This window comes from Symsagittifera roscoffensis, chromosome 6 (assembly GCF_963678635.1).
Source record: "Symsagittifera roscoffensis chromosome 6, txSymRosc1.1, whole genome shotgun sequence".
Taxonomy (NCBI): Eukaryota; Metazoa; Xenacoelomorpha; order Acoela; family Convolutidae; genus Symsagittifera; species Symsagittifera roscoffensis.
This window is the reverse complement of record NC_087067.1, coordinates 37,776,482-37,801,138: the sequence shown is the minus strand read 5'-3', so window position 1 is coordinate 37,801,138 and position 24,657 is coordinate 37,776,482. Positions and strand designations below refer to the sequence as shown.

Genomic DNA, 24,657 nt, shown 5'->3' with positions numbered 1-24,657 from the left:
GGTGCTTGTGAGTTTGCACAAAGCGTTTGATGTTACAGTCACGGACCAATTTTCAGCCAGTCCAGTGCGCCCTATTAGAATTCAAAGTTAGTCCCAACCAGATGTACTCCTGAACACTCTTTGCTCAGTTTCATGGATAACCCTACGCTTGTACTGTGTATTGGGGCGCAAGGCTATCAATGAAAACTTTCCCGGTACCTATTGGTTTTTCTTACCAATAACAGATTACTTTTTTATCTTGCAATACATTCTTGTTGAAATCCACGAAATCCGCGAAAGACAAATTTTTTTTTCAACCTTTTTCATCTATAAGTCGTTTACGTGCTGCATCATGGGCGCAAACCGTTCTTGTCGTCGCTTCGTCTCTGGTATTTTTTATTTGAAATCAAATTCACGCTAATTCCACCTCAGATTTGCAAAAAATACAGCGAGGGAAGCGCCCATTGCTAGATCATCAAGTTGAGAAAACCCTGAATCCTTAAAGTTTTATTATACTTGGCTGACCGCCCTTTTCAGAAAGTTTTTCATTGTTCAGCTCTAATTGTCAGTTTGAGGTTCTTGGCTGCACAGCTTTTTTACAAAAATTTTAATTGATTTCTTCTTTTTTCCATGTCAAGAGATTTCGTAGTTTCATTTGGATCAAGATCCGTGTGTTCAATCGTTTCTCTGGCCTTCTTAGTGTTGGTTCTAGTATCGGCTCGATGTACCAAAACAACGCAAGCTTTTTACAATGAGCTGCTTGTAAGTAATAGAACGCTTCGAGGGGTGTTTCAGCCTTGTGCATCTCAGCTGAATTGTTTTCTAGTCTACCTGTTGTTCTGATCTTACAACTTAGTTGGTCATTTATCTCATTGCTTTCAAACTTTTTCTTATTGTGTGATTCGGCTTTGACTTCATTTCGCGTACTCGTCCCGGCACTTCAATGTTATCAAGCACCTTAAATGATTGCCCATTCTTCTGACCAAGAGACTGATCTTGCCTCTCAGACAATTTTTTTTTTCGATTTTTTTTTCGTTTTTTGATGTTTAAATTAAGCTTGCCCCAACTTGGCGCTGCACAAAACGGAGATCGGATGCCCACAACTCTCCGTTAATTTCTTTCTGAGCCAGTAATTGGTCCTGCACTAACATCGCCCAGACCATTTTCTGTCCTCATTAGCCCTAGAAAACACAGTTTTTAGTGGTTTGAGCTGAACTTTTTGCACCGCTTGGTCCGAACGAATTCCGTTCTCGGGGACCCTTAAAGTTTGAAAAAAGTCCTGTATTAGATCGTTTTTAGAGATTTTGTCAGAATCCTCAGTCTAAGTACAGATATTTGATCTGTTACATTAGTTTTTTGAAAATCTTCTCAACCTCCAAAAAAAAATTAAAAGTTTTTGAATCAACTTTTAAATTTTTTTTGGAGATTGAGAAGATTTTTAATAAAACTAATGTAACAGATCAAATATCTGTACCTAGACTGAGGATTTTGAAAAAATCTCTAAAAACGATCTAATACAGGACTTTTTTTTAACTTTTAGGGTCCCCGAGAACGGAATTCGTTCGGACCAAGCGGTGCAAAAAGTTCAGCTCAAACCGCTAAAAACTGTGTTTTCTAGGGCTAATGAGGACAGAAAATGGTCTGGGCGATGTTAGTGCAGGACCAATTACTGGCTCAGAAAGAAATTAACGGAGAGTTGTGGGCATCCGATCTCCGTTTTGTGCAGCGCCAAGTTGGGGCAAGCTTAATTTAAACATCAAAAAACGAAAAAAAAATCGCAAAAAAAATTGTCTGAGAGGCAAGATCAGTCTCTTGGTCAGAAGAATGGGCAATCATTTAAGGTGCTTCATAACATTGAAGTGCCGGGACGAGTACGCGAAATGAAGTCAAAGCCGAATCACACAATAAGAAAAAGTTTGAAAGCAATGAGATAAATGACCAACTAAGTTGTAAGATCAGAACAACAGGTGGACTAGAAAACAATTCAGCTGAGATGCACAAGGCTGAAACACCCCTCGAAGCGTTCTATTACTTACAAGCAGCTCATAGTAAAAAGCTTGCGTTTTTTTGGTACATCGAGCCGATACTAGAACCAACACTAAGAAGGCCAGAGAAACGATTGAACACACGGATCTTGATCCAAATGAAACTACGAAATCTCTTGACATGGAAAAAAGAAGAAATCAATTAAAATTTTTGTAAAAAAAGCTGTGCAGCCAAGAACCTCAAACTGACAATTAGAGCTGAACAATGAAAAACTTTCTGAAAAGGGCGGTCAGCCAAGTACAATAAAACTTTAAGGATTCAGGGTTTTCTCAACTTGATGATCTAGCAATGGGCGCTTCCCTCGCTGTATTTTTTGCAAATCTGAGGTGGAATTAGCGTGAATTTAAAATACCAAGCGGTGCAAAAAGTTCAGCTCAAACTATGTCTGTTTTTCTTTCTGCGTCATCTTGCTTAGTAAAGATAAAGTCTTTCATTCGTACAATTCTAGAAACCTATATTATGAAAGTGATTTACGTAGTCTATATTATCACGAGATACCCGATCTCTTTTCCTATCACTAAAATGCGAATAAGAACTACGACTGCTATGTATTCTACCATGTGACCTCTATAGCAATATTTACTACCCCGACAGCTAGATAAACACACTACAAAAAGCGTTGCATATTGCCAAATTTAGTTGAAACAAAGCCAAAAACAGTGGAGTAGTTTTTGGAGTAGTGCTTTTTCTGATCATCAATCTCGTAGCGTCATTTGGAATTGAGATGATACTGTTGGACTAAAAAAAAAAATGAAAAATAGAAACAAGTCTATGTCTTTAAGAATTGGCTTAACGCCGGAGGGTTTCCAAATTTTACATCAAAAAATTATGAGAATGCGTTAAAATTGTAAATTCAAACAAGTATTTTCGCACATTTTTGTGCATCTTCAGGTTTTAAAAATCTAAACTATCTGTAAAAAATGATTAAAGATCATAAAAAGTGCTATACACATCATTATTTCAAAGATTAAAAAATTCAGCCTCACAAATATTACTAAAATTAGGTAACAACTATTATGTAACAGTTTTATTCATTTAGTCACAAAGTTCTGAGAGTTTTCACCTATTTTGAGTTTTACAATATCTTTTTTATCGCTAATTTTGTGCTAACTTGTCAGTTATTTCAATATTTTTTGTTTTTAACAGATTTTTTTTGATTCTGGAGCCATAGCCATAGTGTTAGCTTCCTACTTCTAAACTCGTCGCGTGTGTTAATTGCCGGTCTCTTTTTCCACATGTGCAGCGCCTCTAATGTAGTTAACCTAATGTTGCTGGACGCCTGGTGAACTATCTTCCAAGTAAACTCCGACTTACAACTCTCACTACCACACTGCCCAACTTGGGTATCCTTTTTTTGGTGTTCCTCAATTCTTGTGGTGAGATGTCGGACCGTCTGGCCAAAATGGATGGATTTTAACCCACAACAATCAAGTCTGTACACCAATTTTAATTTCAATTCACTGGAAAAAGAGGATTTTAAAGAGGGCATACAAGTTTCAATTTTTCTCGTCGTGAATATTATCTGCTCATTGGTGATATCGCGCATTTTTTTGCTAATGTCTGACTGTGATTCCCCCTATTTTGAACCATAAAGATGGGTGGTGAATCAGTGCTATAATTACATGCTTGTTCTTTTTGTTTTTCTTTCTCAGCATGTTCTTTTTGTTTTTGCCCCACCTGATGATTTTTCAAGCGCTTGCGATGCAACCCGCGACGACCACCTTTCCGGATATTGGTTCTCCAACCACTGTTCACGGTTGATTTTTATCGCTTTATCATATTCTTCCCATGTTGACGTACTGCGGAAAACCCGGTCAACAGTTCCTTCAATAACACTTCTCTTGTACTGAAGTATGGTACCTCTATCTGTTGGTTTCTGATATCACCCACAGTTAATTTTCCTTTTTTTGTCAATACTACTTTGTAAATTCAAAAATGCCATTTTCCCTTTGTGTTTGGTGTCTCTATTGTAAACTGTAAATTTGGATGTAATAAGTTTGTTGCTCATAGCACCTTTTCAAAATTGCCCTTCACTGTTCTCGCTATTTCGTCAACGAAACGGAGAAATAACTTAGCTGGCTGCACTGACTTATTTTTCTCCCTTATCGCGATGCACTTTCTACAGTACCAGACGGTTTCACTTATGTTTCGATACTCATCATCTGATATATCATCGCATTTTACGTTATAACAGCTCAAACAGCATTCACATTCCACCCCTTTTGACCTGAACGTGACCTTTTTATTGCACTCGGGACATATTTCGTCAAAATCTTTTTCGGGCAAAAAAGTATTTCGGGAATATCCTTCTCGATAGTGCAGTTTGGTTCTGCTAAAGCCGCAGATTCGCTAATATATCGACAAGAGATGCCCCCATTGCCAAACCATCTTTCTGAACGTACCATGTTCTACTGCACTTGAACTGGACTTGACTAACTGCCATGTTCAACAGTCTTTTCATGGATTTCCTGGCAAATGATGGTGGTTCAACTTGCTCATACAATTTTCTCAGAACTATGTCCATTGCTTCTTTGAGTGGAACATTTTTATACAAACTCTTCACATCTAGAGATATCAAATTTTCATTGGGTTGAAAACTTATGCTGTTATTTTTCTAGCATCTAGGGAGTTGGTTTCGATGTTTGCGCCCTCAAATTTCTCGAAAAGTTTTGCAAGAACCCTGTTCAAGTTATAGAAAGAGCTACCAGGCAATGACAGAACCGGTCTTAATTGGGTATTCTCCTTATTCACCTTCGCCAATCCATAAAGCTCGGCTAGCTGCCCCCCAGTAGACCTCATCCTTGTGTAGAGGTTCTCACTCATTTTGTCTTTTTCCCCATAGCCAACAACTTTTTTTTGTAATCTTTTTCTATCTTCAAAACAATCGTATCACTTGTTCCTTGACTTTCGCTGAATAGATTTGAATCCAATAAATCAGACAACTTGTTCTCGTAGATATTCTTCCTTATTACACAAAAACCCACGCCCTTGTCATATGGTACCGCCACTAATCCATTTCTCCAGATTTAACAACAAAAAATATTGACAACAAAAAATTATGAAATAACCTACAGGTTAGTATGAAATTAGCGACAGAACGAAATTGTAAAAACAAAAAAGGTAAAAACTATCAAAAATTTGAGACTAAATGAATAAAATTGTTACATAATAGTTGTTACTTATTTTCAATAATTTTTGTGAAGTTGTGATTGGTTGAATTTTTGAACTTTGAATTAATGATGTGTATGACACTTTTTATGATCTTTGATGTCCAAAATTCTGTATCTTTACTTTCCTTCTTAAATAATATGTAGAGACGGGGGCGTTCAACAGTGCCGAAGTACAACACTGCCGAAATTGAACATTGGCTTCAATGCTCGACAGTGCCCAAGAATGATAACATCTTTCTTGGGCACTGTTGAATCGGAGCTGAAATCACTGCGATTGGTAGTGGCACACAAAGAAGGGCTGTCAGAGCTGATTGGCAACATCAGAGGCAAACAACAGAGACCATCACAGACAAGGCGAAAGCAAGACGTGAGCAGAAGCTGAAGGCAGATAAAGTGTCTGCGCTTCAAAGACAGGGGTGAGAAGAGTGTGATTTGTTTTGCTTTGTGCCTTGTGAGCTTCATTACTCGTGGCCTGCAAAACAATGACCACAGTAATTTTGCCTGCTGTTTGGCTCAGACAACTTTTAATCAAAGCTGGAATCCTTGTTGCAATCTGCTCAGTTTGTGAAAAAAGACGCAACCACTGATGAGGTGATACTGAAAATTGAGAAGGAATTTAACAAACAATTACTAGCCATGAACGAAAGAGACGAGATAAAAGATCAGTTATTTTCCAAGACGAGGTCAACAGGGGGGTAACTTGCCCGTTTGTACGGTTTAGCTTAGGTACACAAGGATGAGACACCCCTACGACCAGTACTATAACTTTCAGTCAACTCGTATGAGAATTTTAACGAAATGCTTGCAAAGTTTTTTGACAACATCGATGGAGCAAATATAGAAACCAATACTTAAGAGGCTAGAGAAACAATTGAAAAAATTGCTCTAGATCCGGATGAAACCATAATATCTCTTGATGTGAAAAAATTGTACACCAACGTTCCCCTGAAGGAGGCAATTGAAATTGCTTTACAGAAGCTATACAGCCAAGAGTCTCCTCCTGAAATTCAAAGAGCAACCATGAAAAGGCTTTTGAATATGGCGGTCAGCAAAGTATATTTCAAGTGTAATGATTCATGGTATGTACAAGTTGATGGTTTAGCAATGGGCGCGTCCCTCGCTGTAATTCTGGCAAACTTATGGCTGAAAGAGTACGAGTTTGCTCTCAGAAAAGAAATACCGGTGGGAACGGAGGTACAGCAAATTAATGACAAAACGGCTTGTGCCCATGTTGCAGCTGGAAAGTCACATATAGATCAAAGGGGGTTGAATGCGAGAGTTGACGAAACTGGTATCATCTAAAATGCGGAAAAATATCCCTTTTTGTATACGCATCAATAACCGAGATGGTCTGGTACTGTGAAAGCTGCTGCCGAGCTAAGAACAAGGTGAATGATATTCCCCAGGTGAAACTGTTCCTCAGCTATGTGGATGACATTGTTAGAACAGTCAGAGGGGAGCCGTGTTGTCTTCTCGATGCCGCCAATTCTCTTCATCCAAATTTGCAGTTCACTGTAGAGAAAACTAATTTGGAGGGAATTTTGCCGTTCCTGGATTTGAACATAAATGTATCGCAGGGTAGGCGTGTAACTTGCAGTTGGTATCAGAAACCAACAGATACAGGGACTATACTGAACTATAGATGCTGCGCCCCAACTCAGTATAGGCGTAATGTTATCCAAGGCACTGTACACAGGGTTTTAAGGAGTACATCTAGCTGGGAGCAATTTGATAAGGCAATGGAAACTAATAGGGCGCAATGGCTGACAAATCAGTACCCTAAAAGTTGGTCCACAAAGGTGGCTTTAGACGCCTTGTGCAAGATCATCGAGGGTAAGGGCAAGCCCTTGGATAGTGAGAGGTGTTTGTCAGTTCAACATTTGACCACTAGAATTGACTGGAACATAAGAAAGCAGACTCACCGGTAGGCCTCCACCTTCAGCAATGCCAAATTGAGGGAAATAGCGCAGATCTTAGTTGGGAAATTATAGATAGGTCAAACAACCAAACAAAATTGCTAACACTAGAGGCAATACATATCAGGAAAGAGAAAGCGGGCTGGAACACGCGCGATGAGTTTAGGGCAGGGAGTTAACACTGAAAATTTAGTCCCAAATATTTTTGGTTTTTTATTAAAAACGTACATGTCTAAATCAAAATTATGACTCAGAAACTTCCAGACAAATTAATTTTTAAATGTTTAACTATTTTTAGAGTTTAAAAGTATTTTAATCTTAATAAAAATTTAGAGGTCAACTGTGATTGGCTAATTTTTTATCATGATAGTTTAGAACCAAATTGTATGGTATTTATTGTAAATAACATTTGTAAATTGATGTTTTATCGTCATTTAGATTAGTTTATTGTAAAAATCCTGACGATGCACATAGTTGCGAAAACGTTTGAAATTTACTTTTTAGCAAAATTATCGATAACATCTTAAAATTATGAATTTCGTTCGTGAATTGCTGTCAATTTTATGTGAAAACTATTTTGTTTTGGAGCGATACCGAGAAGAAAGTAGAAATTTATTTGAGTTAATTTTTAATATAAAAAATTATGACGTCACGCGGAGGGTTTTTGTGTGCTTAACAAGCGTCATCAATTAAAATGCCCATTTTTGTCTTCTCTATTTCCGACCAATTTACTTGAATTACTAGTCAGGAAATTGGGATGAGTAAAAACAATATTAAAAAAATTGTTGGCTTCGTTTTTCTGTTTTTTCCTTCTGTCTTTATTTTTTCTTTTTTTTTCTGCTGGTCTTTTTGTCTCATTTTTTCTCTTTTCCTATGTGCTTTTTCCGGTTTTTTGTTTTGGTGTTTTTTGTTTGTTTGTTACGGGGGTAATCGTTAAGTCAAAAGAATCATAGTAACCAAGGTTACAATCAGAATTCCCTTCATCACATATTTCAGTTAAAAGCGTGGGAATTGTCTAGATATGGAAGAAAAAATAAAACGTGGAAAGAAGTAAAGAGAGTCAGATGGTTCGGAATCAAGCCAACCAATTTTCAAAAATTTAAACCCACAGAATAATCCGGAGATCAAAAAAATTCTAAAAGATTGAGCTGATGTGAGTCTACGGCTCTATTAGATGTGAGGCTACTAAGCTGCGCTTTTGTTCCTTTGGCTGTATAAATAAAATTTTTCTTCGAAAGAAGTTTTATCAATTAGCCGATGAGTTCACAGGCTGCATTCGCAACTGTGTTGCGAGGGAGAAAATTACCTGCCCTTGGTTCCTCGGTACATGCGCTGAAGTAGTTACAGATTCTACTCAGAAAAACCTCAGTGCTAGGACAGGCTTAATCGTGAACTTCAGAAACTGGTTGTTCGTAAATTCCTTTTTTTACGGTCTTCCAATTTGCTTGTCTAATTTCCTAGGCCCCATTTGTTACCTTTCATAAAGAATTTCTTAAAATTTGGTCGTATTTTTCCAACAAATTCTGACGATGCACATAGTTGAGAAAACGTACGCTAAAAATATAGTAGTTTCGGCATGCTAAAGCAATTTATTAGTAGGTAAAACCCATAATGTGCATCCAGCTTATCAATAACACCCAACATATTTTCCAGCTCAGCTATTTTTTCATTTAGCAGTTCTATGCGACAAGATTCGCCCATAATTTTTTTTGCCCAAGATTACAAGTTCATCCTCGGATTTGATTTTTGTTTTGACATACTTTCTGAAATTGACCTATCATTTTATTGTACTGCACTGTTGATCAACATTGAACAACATTTTTGGCACTGTTGAACAACATTTTATTTTTCCGCACTGTTCTACTTCGTCACTGTTGTACTGCCCCGTAGAGGCTAACTCCAATACTTTTTTGTGAGCTAAGTAGAAAGCCTCAACAGTTGAATACGTTTCAATTTAATGGCATTTTAGTCTCAGCTGATGCGTCACAGGATTTACTAAAACCTGAAAAAGTATACCTTATTGTACCTCAAGTAAGTAAAGGAGTCTGGTATCTTGTTGCGCATTCACGCGCTCTCTACTGAATTTTTGCTCATTGTATTTTCGGTCATTTTTTAAGACCATGGTTTCAAAAATAGTTAATACGGAGTAAGACAGGTGATCTTTTTCCTTTGTCGGTACTTTGCACCCTTTTCTTTTTCGACGCTGTTCTGGTTTTTTAGCTTAGAAAATATTTTTTTTGTTTAGGTTTTCTTGGTCTGTGTTCTATATTACATCCGCTATTTTAAGAGGTAGAGATTCTTTTAGATCAAGTCTTTGCTGCAGAGTTTGCAATTGCAGCAAACAAATGCACGTAGATGTTGTTAACGTCATCAATCGTTGTAGGTGCTCTCAGTTATTGTGACGTAATCTCATAAACCACGTCAGAAGCTTTTCAATGCCTTTTAATTCGCTCGATTAATAGTCTTGTATATCTTCAATAAATTATGGTTATTAACCGAAGTAATCTCATTTCTGAGACATAAACTATCAATTATTAGTTTATTGGATTAACCAATTAATTCCCTTCTAATTTTATTGTGCTTTCCATTACATTTTTTCTGCCTCATATAAGGTTAATTCAGTTCAGGTAAAAAAAATAGCGATAAGTCAATATAATAATGACATTCGAGCGTAATCATGAACTGCTTTCAACTTTTAGTTTTCTGGCCTTTGTCTAAAGCAGGTTGTCTCGATAAACAATATTTAGCCTTTTGTAAAAGATCCTCAACATGAGAGTATATATCCACGTCGTACTTTTTCGGGTTACTTTTAAAAAGTTGATAAAGCTAAGATTATAGAATTTTATTTCACGAGATCTACAGGCTAAATTCGATTAATTTTAAGAACCAGTTAACGACTTTTCCGACTAATATGGGAAGACCTTTGGCCCATTTAGTTTTTTTCAAATGGCAGTCTTTAATTCAAGTACTCCCGGTATTAAGTTGACTTGACGTAAGTATCATGTGATCATGTTGTTTACGTAGAAATTCATAAAGACAGCAGCTCTTTACGCAGCTCAATATTCCTTCTCTAAACTTATATTTTTTCCAGCTAAATTGTCTAATTTTGTTACGGATAACCAAAAAATTCGGTAGAAGGATCTGTGCTTTCTGAAAATATCATATTTATTTAAACTTGCGAGAGCAAGTGTCTTTTAATTGGGAAATACTTTTTTTACTGTAAGTAACTTAAAAAAAATTGAAGAGTTTGAGCTTGCTTACGTGTAAAAGAACGAATTGATTTTCACTTTTAAAGGTCTTGGAAGTTTTTTTTGAAGTCTTAAAATGCTGTAATAACTACAGAAGTGCATCAGTAGTAGTTTCGCAGCTGTTTTTTTTCATGCACTAGGGTATTAATTTACTAACAGAGGGCCGCCAGGCTCAAGGATTGTCAATTAGTTTCCCGAGTGCGTGAAAAAATATTTGCGAAAATGCATTAGTCAACGAAAAGTTTGTTTTCATGCTTGTTTTTCAAATGCTTAAACAGTATTTTCTGACTTTAAAAATGTTTTTAAACTACCTCTGCAGCCCACTTGGCAGCGGGCATGTAACGAATTGTTTCACACCAATTAAACGCACGCTACAGATTAACTAGTTTTGCCTATACAACATTTCACGTACTGATTTTTTCATGAACTGCGTATGAACGCACGCAAGTTGACTAATGTAAATTAATGCATTTAGGAATCACTCAGGCATTTATAGGCTTTTTGAGTTCAATTCAAGTTCATTTGCTCAAAGATAGGCAATTGCGCCTTTCATTTACTAAAGCGAAAATGGCTCGGAAAGAACGCGAGTGATTTCTAGTTAAGAAAATTGATTTTGATTTTTAGAGTTCCAGCGAAATAAAAATTTTACCCATTGATCCAGTTTGTTTTAAAATGAGGTATTTTTTATCAAAAAAAAGTTCCATCATATATAGATATGAAAATTCAAAGAGGATTAATCTGATATATATATTTTTTTTGAATCTCGAATGTTGAAATATTTTAAATTTCCGAACATTTTTTTTCGTTTTCCTTGTTCTTTGACATTTTTTGAAATTTTTGTTGGCTATGTTTCATAATGGAACCTCAACACAGTTGAGGCTAATTATCACTTGGTCTAGCTCAAGCGCCTGGCTTGAAATTCTTAAGTCGGGGGTTTGAATCGCGGCCTGACTTTGTTTTTTTTCGATAGGTATGAAATGAGCGTTTTTGTGAGTTTTCGGTGTATACTTTTTTCTTCGATATGTGGAAAAACGTTCTGTTACTTATAATTTTACGGAGCCCGGCATTGAATAAGTTCCGTTTTTTTCGCTTTTATGATTTCGGTTATATTGCTCAGTCACCTAATATGGTAGGATTTGAAGGCCAAAAATAGTTTTTTTTTATTCTTGATTGTTTCAGTAGGGTTGCTTTCTAAAAACTGTTGTATTTTACTACCTCGAAATTTTGATAACTTTTTAATGGCTTTTTTCGGCTGGACGGTTTTTGGCCGAACGATCTCCTCCAAGAAATTTTAGCTTCGTGTCTGCTCGGTAAACTATACAAAAGAATAAACTAACGCTGCTGGTTGTGTTTTCGAAATGTGTTTTTGCTGAAATGAACATCAGTCCAGACACACTGTTTTGCAGTTTTTTTTTCAAGAATTTGGTTGGAAAGTTCTATCTTACTTGCACGGCAAATAGATATCTGTGTTGAAATATGATCCTGGCGTTTCGTGACTTAATTCCAGTTCATCTTTTTGTCATAATATATTTTACAGGGTGTTGATTATGGGTCTTTGGGTTCGTTAAAAATACGGTCAGTATGAAAAATTGTTAACCGGTCAGTTAGTAACAGTTGATTAGCGATAATCTATGATGTGATTTTTTGGAGTTGAGGTGCTTTTGCCATGGTTTTTTTATTAGAATCACTCAAAGTTTTCCGAGCAAAATCAGGTGCCACGAAAAATCAGGCGTCGCAAATAGTTTGTTTTTGTATCACCAATTATCCAAGGATCGGATGGCAGCTGAATAATTCCCGATTTCATTCGTTTTCTTGAGAGACGCAACTAATGCGGTATCGTCAGCAAAAACTCTAATTTTACTTTCTTGGGCACTGACATTGATGTCATCTATGTAAAGCAGACAAATTAAAGGCTCAAGAACGGAACTGTGTGGCACACCACAATTCAATTTGCGGATACGTGATTCACCTTGATTATTAACCAAATACTGTTATCTGTTAGTCAAATAACTTCTCAGAAAAGACCTATTCTTCCCCTTAATCCATAATTTTCATGCTTTTACAGCAGAATGTCATGAATGACAGTGCCAAATGTGTTGCGTACATCGGTTAAAATTTTCATTGCAAAATTTTCTCTTCAATTTTTTTTCGCATTGATTCCATGATTAGTGTTATTGCATGAGCACATGAACGTATTTCTCTGAAACCGAACTGTTTTTCACCGAAATATTGCGTTTTTCAATAAAGGAAAGCTTTCGCTGATAAATTATTCTCTTCAACATTTTGAGTATTGTAAATAGAAGCAATAATTGACTAGCTAAAGTGCATCAGTGAAAAATTCCTGGTCAATACACTTGTTAAAGCATGATGCCAGATACTGGCTGATGACTGGTGCACACATTTTCAACATCTTGTTAGATATTCAGTCATGATCAGCAGAATTTTTTTAGATTTTAGTTCTTTTCAATTCAAAAAAATTTCCTTTTGATCAGTTTGTTCTTATACACGAGAAGAGCCAATATTGTTATAAGAATTTTTTGCGGGGTTCGAATCTGACACCAATGCTGTAAGTTTTGGTCCGATGGATACAAAGAAATCATTCTATTCATCACAATAGATCATTTTCGTATTTTATTCTACCTGTAAATCTGTCAAACACACCAAGCCTACCTCTTGCTGTATTAAATTCACTCATTTTTTATTTGTAATTTGGCTTTCAGTTTTTCCATTTTCGCATTTTTACGGAATCAACGAAAAACTGATGTTTTCAACGCTAGGATTCAGCAAAATTTTTGCATGTAGTTGATCGCGACCATGACATAAGTTTAATTTCTTTTTTGTGTTGGCTTCCGCTTATGTCTTGGGTTCCGAAAATATATTCAAAGAAACGTCTCTCAACATAAAATCAGTTCTGAAATGTTTGCTATTCAGACTCAAATTTTTGAAATTTAGTCGGTTCAGTGTCTATGATGATTTCATTTTGTTTTCTCGACATGGAAAATGATTTTCTGAAGCATATCATATTTTGGGGATTTATCTTTTTAAAAACCAGCCTCGCTTTATTATGGAACTTGAACATTTTCCAGGACTGTTCCTGCATGGTCGACTGGAAAAGCGAATTCTCTCGATCTTAAGATCTGGACGTTGAAGCATTGTCTGATTGTTTTTGCTATATTGCTGATTTTTTGGTTAACTATCTTAGTAGGGAATCTTTTTCTCATTTAAACAGTTTTAACATTAATCGAAAGTCGTTCTGTAACTTAAAAATTTACCAAGTCCGATTTTAGTAAGTTCCTCTTTTGTTGAACTGATTTTGGTCTTTTTTGTCAGTTTTTTTTTGCTGAAACGATTTAAGCCCAATTCGCTTGCGAGAGGTAATGGCTTGTAATCGGGTTGAAGAGTTTTTTCCTACGAACGATTTTGCTTACAAATCTGTAAGAAAATGAATTTGATTTTTGAGCTCAATTAACTTCCAGTATCCTTCTCACTGCCGTCCGGACCTTGTTTCTTTTATAATGTTTGAAATTGAATTTTCTGAAAGAAATGGATTTTTGTCGGACTTTTATTTGTGTGCTCAGTTTTTGCCGGCTAAGTTTCACAGGGATGGGAGTTTCTTCTAATTTAAACAATTTTTACTATCATTGTCAGTAGTTATTTAAAATTTTATCAGCTCGGATGTTGAATATGTGAGTTGGTTAATTTGATATGTTTTTTCATTTTTTAAATCAAGTTGTTTCAGCTTATTTGCCTTAAAATGATCAGGGGAATGGTTAGTGTTACATTTTAATCGTCTAAAGAAAACTTTTATGACAGCTACTTATGGCGTTTGTTTTTATTTTTTCGGCTCAATGGGGTTCTACCCAAGTTTTGTCGACTTGCAGCTGCTCAGTAAGTGAAAGTCTTTTTAAACTTGCATTGGTTGTGTTTCTCGACTGTTTTTCTGAAATTCATTTTTCTACATTTTTAAAATGTCAGTTTTTTTGGCGTTATGATTTCCGTGTCATTTTTGTTTGGCTGAGTGTCAAGATTGTCGGCCGAGTGGCGTTTCCTCATATGATACTGAATGCTTATTTAACGCATTTCGTTTTTGAAGTTCAACATCATTGTAGGTGTCGTTTTTTTTCTTCATTACAATATTTTTTTTTCAATTAGTGGTTTTTGTCTCATGTTCTTTTCGCTAGCTTGCTTTGCTTGCATTGTGTTTTCAGTGTTGCGAAGCTCGAATTTGCCGCTTTGTAAGTTAATTGCAATTGTGTGTGTGGCCGGAATAATCTATGCTCTCTGCACAGCAACCGGATGCAATTGCGTAAATTTTTCAAAAAAAACCTGGGGCGTTTCCAGGTAGTCTCACCTGTTGCAGGTCTTACCTCCAAGTTTCGCTCAAGTCATTTCAGTTTCTGAGATATGCCGTTTTTAATGGTTTTTCAAGAAAACTTGAGATCTAAAAAAGTTTTAACTTTAAAATACGCAGCACTATGGCGGTGAGCTTTGAAAGTACCACCAGGTCGTTTATCTGGACTTCAAATATGACTGCTCAACGCCTTTAATTTTCTTAAATATGAAGTTTTTACCTTTTTTGAAAATTTTCAAAAAGTGTTAAATTAAAAAATATATATACTTTTCGAAGTTTGATATTGTCGACCCTTTGGTGGGGGTGTTGTCAGGTTACTACCAGCGGATGCAGATGTGGCCTATCATCCTAATATCATGGCTCAAATTTTAAAAGTTTCGAAATTGGCGTTTTTAATGATATTTCAACACTTTTCATTAAACTTACAATTCAGCTAAGATTTTGATGGTTTTGTAAATGAAATTGTTTCAACGTTTTTTTTATTTGGAAAGTGCAGTTATATGCTGTTGGCTATTTTAGGGTTGTCGGAGTTAAAAATACGAAGATCTGAAACCCAGTAGTTTTGGAGATTTTACCATTTTAGTTTAAAAATTCTTTGAAGTTAAAATTAAAAAATTTTTTATCGTTCAAATTTTAAAATCAAAAGAGTTGTTGTATTCCCTTGTCTATTATTACGGTTGCATTTTTTCTTTGTTTTTTTTCACATATAATTTGTATAGAAACTAATTTCACGTTCACTTATCGGGTTGATGCACCGAAGTTTAAACTACTCGATGATAGTCATTGCATATGATCTCCATGTTTAATTGTCCTATGATAAACATTATTTTAGATTTTTTATTGTCTCACTAAAACCCTTACATCGCACTTTGCTGAAAAAGAAGAACGGAAAATTTAGTTAAATTATATCAAAGTATGATTTTTTAAAAATATCTTCACTTCATTAGTCGGAACATTTTATGCTAATTGCACAGCGAACGTCTATCGCTACTCTTTTTTAAATTGATTTCAAGGCCGAGACTAGCAAATCCTAGTATTCGAATCAATTTTTCGAGCGTTAATTGAGAGTGATTTGTGCCTTTGTTTAACTTCCTCTAAAGCATTAAACAAAACGTGTGGGTAGAGGTATGGTAAATTGGAATAAATTGTTTCAGACAGTACCTGGTTTGATTTTAAGCCGCGTAGGAAGAAACTATATCTTCGGGTGGGCGTGTTGATGTTGTATTTATTACCATTTTAGGAGATACAAATACTAACCGATTTACTGGCACCGAAAAAATAATAATCCGTTTGTTTTATCTATCAGCCTACGACATTTTGCCTTCAGAATTTAAGGAACCTCCAGTCAAAATTAATTAAGTTGACCTTTCTGATTTTTAAAATTTTTTTTTTTCAGGTTAGCTACAGCCAAAGTCAAACTTTCCCTTTGAAAAAAGATATACTGACCTGTTATATTTTTATCGCATCTCGTTAGTTACTGAAATCATCTATTACTTAAAAAACAAATTGGAGGATCTCCTTCAAGCGCTTTTTTGTAAAACCCTAATATCAATTCAATTTTGCTGCGTAATTCTCCAAATTGAAGAAATACCTACCCTCATTTGATTTGACCATAGATTTTCCGTTACACCTTGAATTTAAAGTCGGAAGAAAAATAACAGATCATTCGTTGAAAAGTAACCTTGTCATTGCTTTAGCATTTGCTTCTTTTTCTGTTTCAAATGGGGTCACTTTTTCAATATTGCTGTTTAGTTACATCATTATAAATTACCGTTGCTTAATACTATCGCGCACAACAAATCGATTATCTTTGCATAAGTTGAAAAAGGATTTTTTTTTGAGGTCGGCTTGCTTGCAAATTAGTTCACAACTTTTTATACTACCACGATCCAATGATCCTTATTTTTTGATTAGAGGTTATTTGTGCAGCCTGCCTATTGAAGTGTGTTTGCAAAATCTTTTAGCTGATTTGCACAAATTGAGGCGGAGATTGTCTTAACAATTTTTGAAGCTAAGTCTTAGTGTAATTAATGCGGGTAGATACATTTCCTTATTTTTCCTTGTTGCGTCATTGGTTTGTTAAGTAGTTCGAACACTTTTTTTGCTAATTTGACTGGAAGCATGAGCGAATGAGTGTAAAATTGAGACCTGAGCATAAATGACCGCGGATAAGTTTTCTTTGAATCTGTCATGTTTGTTGAACTTATTTTCTACGCCTTACCTAACGCCTTGTACATTAGTGTAGTATATTCTACCTGTGCTATAATTGTTTAACTTCCAACTGAGAGTAGAAACCAATAATAAAGCGGTAGTTACCATCATCAGTTATTTAGCTTCAAAATAAATGCGTTCATTTCATTGTGTAACATCACAATTGGCCACAACACGAATATGCATTGCTTGTTTAGTGGCGTATTTATCTCTTTTAAGTAGTCGTTTTATACTCTGTGTTGAGTTGTCATAGTATGACGTAAGCAGAGCACTGTTTCAAATTATCGCTTATCAAATTTATTTCTGCAGTGATCCTGCAACAGCTTCCTTATTGCACCAATATTACGTCACAAATGGTAAGTTGGCGTGAGAGTTTTGAGTCCCAGTTGTAATTTTATTATTTTTGCACTTTTTTCCAGTTATTGATGTCACTAGCAGGCTCTAAATTTGTGACCTGCGACGATTGAATCATTTTCGGTGTGTGATGACGAACTTTCTGGAGTTATTTTTTATTCCGGCAATATCGATCTCAAATGAAGCCAATGAAAATGAAAAGAAGCAAGAAGTTGGAAAACAGTCTCTAAAAATGAGTAGGAGCAGTAATAGTAGGGCTGACATAGTTATAAATTACACTGCCGGATGATGGTGATGACTTGACGTTTGAAATCTACCCTTCAACCTATTTTTGGCCTCCCCGTTAATCACAGCACCCCCTTTCGTCCCCTGCTTGAAATAGGAAGTTTTAACGTCTTTCGTTATTAGTTTTATTGTAGCGGCAAATACTTTTTCGATTAGCTTCAACTAAAATTCCGCCAATCAGCTTGTTCAGATCTTCCTGGAATTCATTGACCGTTAGGACAAATAGAACTGTCTGAAGAAATTGAAAAAGAGAGCACGAAGATTGTGTGATTGCGTGCGTAGTTAAATAGTGCGGTCGTGTGTACGGCTGGATTAGGAGCTGAAATAGATCAACACAGACTGGTGACGCAATTGGAGCAATCACTTTCAGATTGGACTGCATTGGATTCGATTGGTGAAGCTCTCTCTCTCTCTCTTTCTTCTGGTTAGTGGAATAAAAAAGCTAAGCAGAAAAGGAGAAAAGAAAGAAAAAGCACCGAGGTTGTGGCAGTTCAGGAAAAAAGAGAGAGAAGTAAAAGTGGACTTTATTCTTATTGAAATATAGGCAGATTAGTGGTTTAAACGTAGACACCGTTACCATTCGATACTACACTACGCTTGCGCTGTTGTGTGCTGATTACGTCACTGCTGGTGCTATTGCAGAAATGAATGAGTGAGTAGTGAGTGAATGAAGTATTTCCATTCCCTTCTTTCCTTCACTTCGCTCCGCTCTCAACCTCGAATAACCACCACTTATTGTTCTCCATATTGGTGACGTGACTCTGTGACGTAATAGCTTACTACCTTCCTTACCTTGCCTCTGCCTTCTTTCTTCTATCTACCTATCCTTCTGTGTACTTTGGCCAGAAACAAGTCTGAGATTGCAATTAAATCCCCACAAGCTAATTGCCTCGCTTCTTCTCCTTTTGGTCTTGACCACCATAATAAATACAGCTACTACCGTCAATTGGATCATTCGTTTCCTTCTTGTTTCTCCTCGTCCCAGGCAGAATCGTTTCGTCATCAGAAGGAGTTCCTCAAACCAATTATATCAACCATTTAATTCATTTCCACATTTAAAGAAGCCTTCTTCTCATTCACGCAAACCGCTTTTATAGTTTCATTCTACTCCATAATCGAGTCCATTTCATCTTGGATAAGGACGACAAAATTACAGGATGCCCATAAAGAGCTCTTTGTTTCCATAGTGACCTGTTGCTTAGACGCTTATTTCCAAACTGAAGGTTGAAAAAGAGTGCTTTAAAACTGCCTTTACCTATCTTGAGCACAAAGCAATTCGCTTCAAAGGGTGTCATTTGAAAGGACTAAATTCAATTGAAACTCTTTTAATTTGATCAATTATTTACCTTAGAAAGAGTTATGACGGGTGGAATTTTTATGCCTCAGCACTAGCAGTTGGAATTTAATTGTGTTTAATGCTGTTAAAAAACTTAATGGCTTCACCATCTTGTGTAGTAAATGTCCCTAAATCATCAACAGGGGCAGTCTACTCGATTGCCAACCCTTCAGTGGGTAAACCTACTGCGGCAATACCCGCCGGCGGTGCAAAAGCCTACATTAACGCTTCAGTGCGAATGACCTCTCCTGCGAGTAACAGCGGCAACTACTCGTCTTCGATGACATCATCAAGTAGTGCAGCGTCGTCGACCCGACAGAAAGGGTGCATTCAAGTTGGTTTTTACGACATCGACCGGACGATAGGAAAAGGAAATTTCGCCACCGTGAAACTTGCCAGGCACCGCGTGACTAAATCAAGAGTCGCTTTGAAAATTATCAACAAGAAACAGCTAGACGAAAGTGACTTAGCCAAAACGTACCGAGAAATTAACATTCTGAAGAAACTTAACCATGTAAACATAGTGAGATTGTATCAAGTTATGGTGTCGAACAACATGCTTTATTTGGTGACGGAGCACGCGGCTAACGGTGAGCTGTTTGAGTTCTTAGCTGAGCATGGTAGAATGGAGGAACCGGAAGCGCAAAGAATTTTCTGGCAGATTGTTCTTGCGGTGGAGTACTGCCATCAACAAGGCGTGGTCCATAGAGATCTAAAGGTAGAGAATCTTCTGTTTGACAGCTTCTGGGACATCAAAATAGCTGATTTTGGATTCTCAAACACGTACGTGCCTGGAAAACTTTTGGACACGTGGTGTGGCAGTCCGCCTTACGCAGCGCCGGAAATTTTCCAGGGTCTGAACTACAATGGGGAGAAGTTGGACATTTGGAGCATGGGAGTTATTCTGTACGTCTTAGTGTGTGGTTGTTTACCGTTTGACGGCGACTCACTACAGGAACTGAGAAGTCGAGTACTTTCAGGGCGCTACCGCATTCCCTACTTCCTGAGTCGGAATTGTGAATCGTTGATTCAAAGGATTTTGGTTCTTGATCCAGTCAAAAGGTATACAGTTCAGCAAATAAAACAGCATATCTGGATGAAACGGGATTCGGAGTATGATATATACAATGGATGTGGTGCTACTTCAACTAGAGGTGGGGATCTTTTACCTCTAAATGAAAATGTTCTTCAAGCTATGAATAGACTTGGTCTTGACCAGGAGAAAACCAATACATCAGTTGTGGAACAAAAATACGATCATTTTCACGCAATATATCACTTGCTACTGGAGAAAGTCGAGACTTCTGGCCCGATTTCTCTGAATGTAAAACAACCTTCACAAATGCCAAACTTAAGCTCTTCATCCGATTCGGTTTCTGTCTGCTCAAGCATATCTCTGGACCAGAAAAGTGCAGAATCTACTACAGACAAGGGACTCCTTCGCCAGAAATCTTGCAGTCCGAAAGGGTCTATTGGGACACCTTCCATTGATGAAGGCTTCTCGTCAGACGTCTCGTTCGACGCTGATCAGTCTCTGGGAAAAGAAGCATCAATGGAGCAGATGACTCCGATCAAAGAAGATCCGGAAGCAGAACATTTACGACTTAATTCGACTACGGGATCCTCAGTTGCAAGTACTCCGAGGAACTCAGCAAACAACACTGCTGCATCACAATTAGACTTTGAAATATCATGGCAATCTCATCACTTCTCACACTTGAAAATTCCTAATCATGTATCTCCCCCGTCAATGATCATAACCACCGACAATAATCTTAATCAAGCTCAGGTTGCAACTGCAACAGTCTCAACCGGCAGTTCATCGGGAGCATATACCTCTTTATCATCATCAACAGCTGTCACAACTGGAGGACAGACAACGCATTTCCACAACTCATATGACGAAGTATCAGGCGAGAAGATGCTAGTCAACCTGGGTGGACATTCAAATTTCAGCAGCCTGGAATCGCAGTGCTCAGAATACTCCTCGAACATATCTTTGGACACAAGTCAACAACAGCTGCATAACTCGACAGGAGGAACCGGCAACAGATTTACGCAGTCTACATCTCTATCGCCGCAGGTGTGTGTCGCGAGACCCCCCTTGGTACATCAACAAAGAATTGGCGACTGCTTCTCGAGTACGAATGCGGCCAATAATGCGACTGTCGGGTTCCTAGCTTGTGGACGACGCGCCTCGGAAAGCAACCTGAATGAGCAAGATCAGGAGGAACTGGAGCCCAACCCTAAAAATATGAAACACCAGGTGCAACCATACACAATACAGACATTGTCTCATTTTGAAGCGACAGCTGTAGCTGACAAAAAGCCAACAGATGCCAAATACTTGACTCCAAATGCTAAACTGATGGTGTCTAGCTCGCCTGCCAACAGCAATACTTTAAACGTGGCAATTGTAAACAGTGCTCCTGGCAGTCCTTCTGTGCAAGCTAAGCGACTGATTAAACAACAGCCGATGAACCCGAAACTGGGCAACGGTGATTTGGGTCTCAAAAGTAGAATGAGGCACCCAATCAATCTTGCCGGCCACAGTCCTCCCTTGTTACAGCAGCCAGTGGGCGGCCACTCTCCTACTCAGTTTCTCTCACCTCTCGCAATCTCAAATGAAAACTTTAACAAGCCATCGCAATATCACATGTCAAACTCGCAACAGCAAATACAGCTACAACATCAAGCTCAATATCAGAACCAAATTTTGCAGTCTCAGTCCGGCCAAGGTCAACTTGGACATCCTCTGAATTCTGGTCAAGCGCTGTTACCGTCCGGAGGAACTGCGGCGACTGGAGGTTATACATTTATTGGGACGCCAAGATTTGCGCTGTTGCCGAAACCTCGTAGCTTTGATGAAACGCAATCACACCGAAGGTCGGAAGGCATGACTTCGTCTAGCGGCAATGTAACTGGAAGCGGATTGTCTCTAGCTGCCAGTGACGCTTGCAGGAGGCAGCATAGTTTTGATACACCATCCAAATTACATAATCAGAGCAGTAACGAAGAACCAACAGCGGGTGATGAGTTTTGTCCAACTCTAACGAACGCTGCTTTGCTGGCCACGTCATCCTGTGCTGCAGTAAAGGAACGAATGTTGAAGAATCAGAGACGTCTTTATTCTAGTAGCCCGTACGCAGTTAAACAGCCAGCAGCGAATCAACCGCGATCACCCTCCGCGAGAGCCTTTCCTAGAAGAGACAATTTTCAGAGGCAGTTGACACTTAGGCCGCAGAAAATGTTGGAGCGCCAGTCAAGTAAGTGCAGCAGTTCTCCACCTAGAGTTCCACTAGCACATCATTCGAGTTTGGACAACGAGTACTCGACTGCGAATCAAACAATGGAAGGCGTTTTGAGCCAGTCTTTAGCTTTATCGCCAGGTGTGAGTTCTTCGAATGTCGGCAATTCCGAGATCACGTGCATGTTGCAGCAGATGGAATTGCGAAACTCGATTAACTCGCCGCTCCCGGCTGCGGAGTCGAGAAACAACCCGAGTCCTGTCGAGCCACATTTGGTTACAAATGCACCACAAAGGTTTCAAGGTGTGCCAAATAATTCACCGACCCCAGTGTATAGGTACCCACATAACAATGCTGCTAGCGCTCCTAGGCACCAAGTGTCCTCGCCCATACCGAGCATCTCATTCGAAAGTGCAGATGGGATTGTTTGCTACTTGAACAGTGCAAATGTAAGGCCTAGATCGCCGACAAACTTAGCAGCGTCACCTTCCACTCATAGTCTCGGAAGCACAGACGACCGGGTGGCTTCGCCGTCATTACAAAATCAACTTGCTCAGCAGTTATATCAGCAGTCATTAAGTGGTGTATCTTTACAGCAGATAACACGTGATCAACTTCTGTCACAGTTCTCTCAGAGTCAACCGAACCCATCTGTAAGTACGATAGCCGATCATGGAGCAGTTAAATCATCTTGCAATGTCGCAGATGGTACTTATTTGAACTTGAGAATTGATTCACAAACAACCCAAAGTTCTGAAGGTCTCAAGCAAGACCAGTTATCGGAAGTTCCTATCGAGTTCATGCAGCAGATGAACTACGTGGCAGTTGCTACAGCTAATGTAACATTGGAAACAAGAACAATGACATCGCGACGAAATTCAGACGAGGCATCGCAAAACAGCTCACCTATGGATCAAGAGTAGACTTCAAACTTTCTGAAAAGTTAATCGAAACTTTTGTTTATATGATTTTCAGTTACATTTTAAAACCTTGCAAATCCACTTAGCTCTCACTTTGTCGAAATCTATGAGGTTAACTAATCAATTCTGAATTGACGGATTTCTTATCCGTCAGCAAAATACGGTTCTTTATAGTTCAATGTGTTGGCGTCAAAGCTCTGAGAGTGGTATTTGGTGGCATGATTATAAACAAAAGATCTAATGTGTCTTGCAGACTTGTTTTATTTTTTGGCGATTTTTTTTTACCGACGATGTCATAAACTACTAAAAACTTGGTGCGGCTTCATTTTTTCTAATTCAGCTGGTCTGTATTGTATTTATTGAGCCGTACCGTAAAACTAATGATAGAGCTGGTAGAATTGAAAATGTGCTTTTTGATTATTTTGAATTGTCAATCCGATGCTAACATGTGCCATTTAGCTCAACTTTCAATAGAAGATCAAGCGTATCATTGCAATGTACAATTGATAGTCCTATCACACTAATTTTGGATCTCCTCAGCTCTTTCTCACTATTGCTAAAGGGACAAATTGTTAAAGATACCAAGTTTGCATCTGCTTAACAGTTAAAGTGCTCATTTGTAGTTGTAGTTTTTTTTCAAATACCATTAGGGCGAATAGTTGAAGAGATCCGTATTTTTTATCAAATATTTCAAATCGAAGCTCTGAAACAGAGCGGCTCATTTGTAGAATTTTTGAACTTGGGGGCTACAACAGCAGTGACGTGTTAACTAAGTCGCCATTGAGATCCTTGAGTTTCAATTTAGTTCATCTGGGCTTGCTGTGTAGTTTATAACAAGTCTTGTTCTCTCTCTCTCTCATTTATAACTTCAAAAAGAGCAGCTATAAAAATGATTCTATCTTCCTCTTCCCTCAATTTAGAACAAATTTAATTCGCAATCAGATATATATTTTTCTTTGATAGCAATCGTATTTTAACAGTATAGAGTATCTAGTTTTGGTATGTGATGATCATACCAGACACACTGCTGTCTATTGTATGCCATTACGATGAAGTTAATTATAGAATGAGCGAAATTGTTGATGAGTTATTATTTGTTTTTTAGTGTTAATAGAGTTACCTTCAACTTGCCATTCAACAAAATGTATATTCAATTCTGTTTTTTTTTTGAGATAGACTAAAGCGGGTTCTATTGGTGTATGTAAATGAAGAAAAAAGGAAGAAAACTTAAATGAAGAGTTGGAAATGTAAAACTATTTACTTTAAAACAGAGCTGAGAGTCAATAATTGCGACTTAAAATAGAGCGATAATGTTTTCGGCAATTTATCCTTGCTTATTTCGAAAAAGTTATGAATTTTCGGCTATGAAATTTGTTTTTCCTAGCATGGCTTTATCGATAAAAAATCTGCTGATACATATTGATCGAAATTATATAAAATAATGTCCCGTTGTGTGAGAACCACAAAAGGTTTCGCCAGTTGTTTTTTTTTTTCGTGCAAAAAAGACAATAAAAAACGGAAATTTTAAAACAAGAAAATTTGCTGAGACACGTCAAAAGTATATATAAAAATAACAAAACTTTCTTGTTGCTG

General features: G+C 37.5%; 1 protein-coding gene across 2 annotated transcripts; it reads left to right on the top strand.

Annotated features, from left to right (window-relative positions):
• Positions 1-9,582: 9,582 nt before the first annotated feature.
• Positions 9,583-24,218, top strand: LOC134848491 (uncharacterized). 2 transcript variants are annotated; one of them, XM_063865966.1, is made up of 2 exons: positions 9,583-9,738; positions 17,341-24,218. In XM_063865966.1, the coding sequence occupies exon 2, from the start codon at positions 18,976-18,978 to the stop codon at positions 23,065-23,067; it is 4,092 nt and encodes a 1,363-aa protein (XP_063722036.1). In that variant the 5' UTR covers positions 9,583-9,738; positions 17,341-18,975; the 3' UTR covers positions 23,068-24,218. The 2 variants fall into 2 exon arrangements, with proteins under 2 accessions (XP_063722036.1, XP_063722035.1); XM_063865965.1 differs by lacking the exon at positions 9,583-9,738 and adding an exon at positions 10,768-17,277.
• Positions 24,219-24,657: the final 439 nt, after the last annotated feature.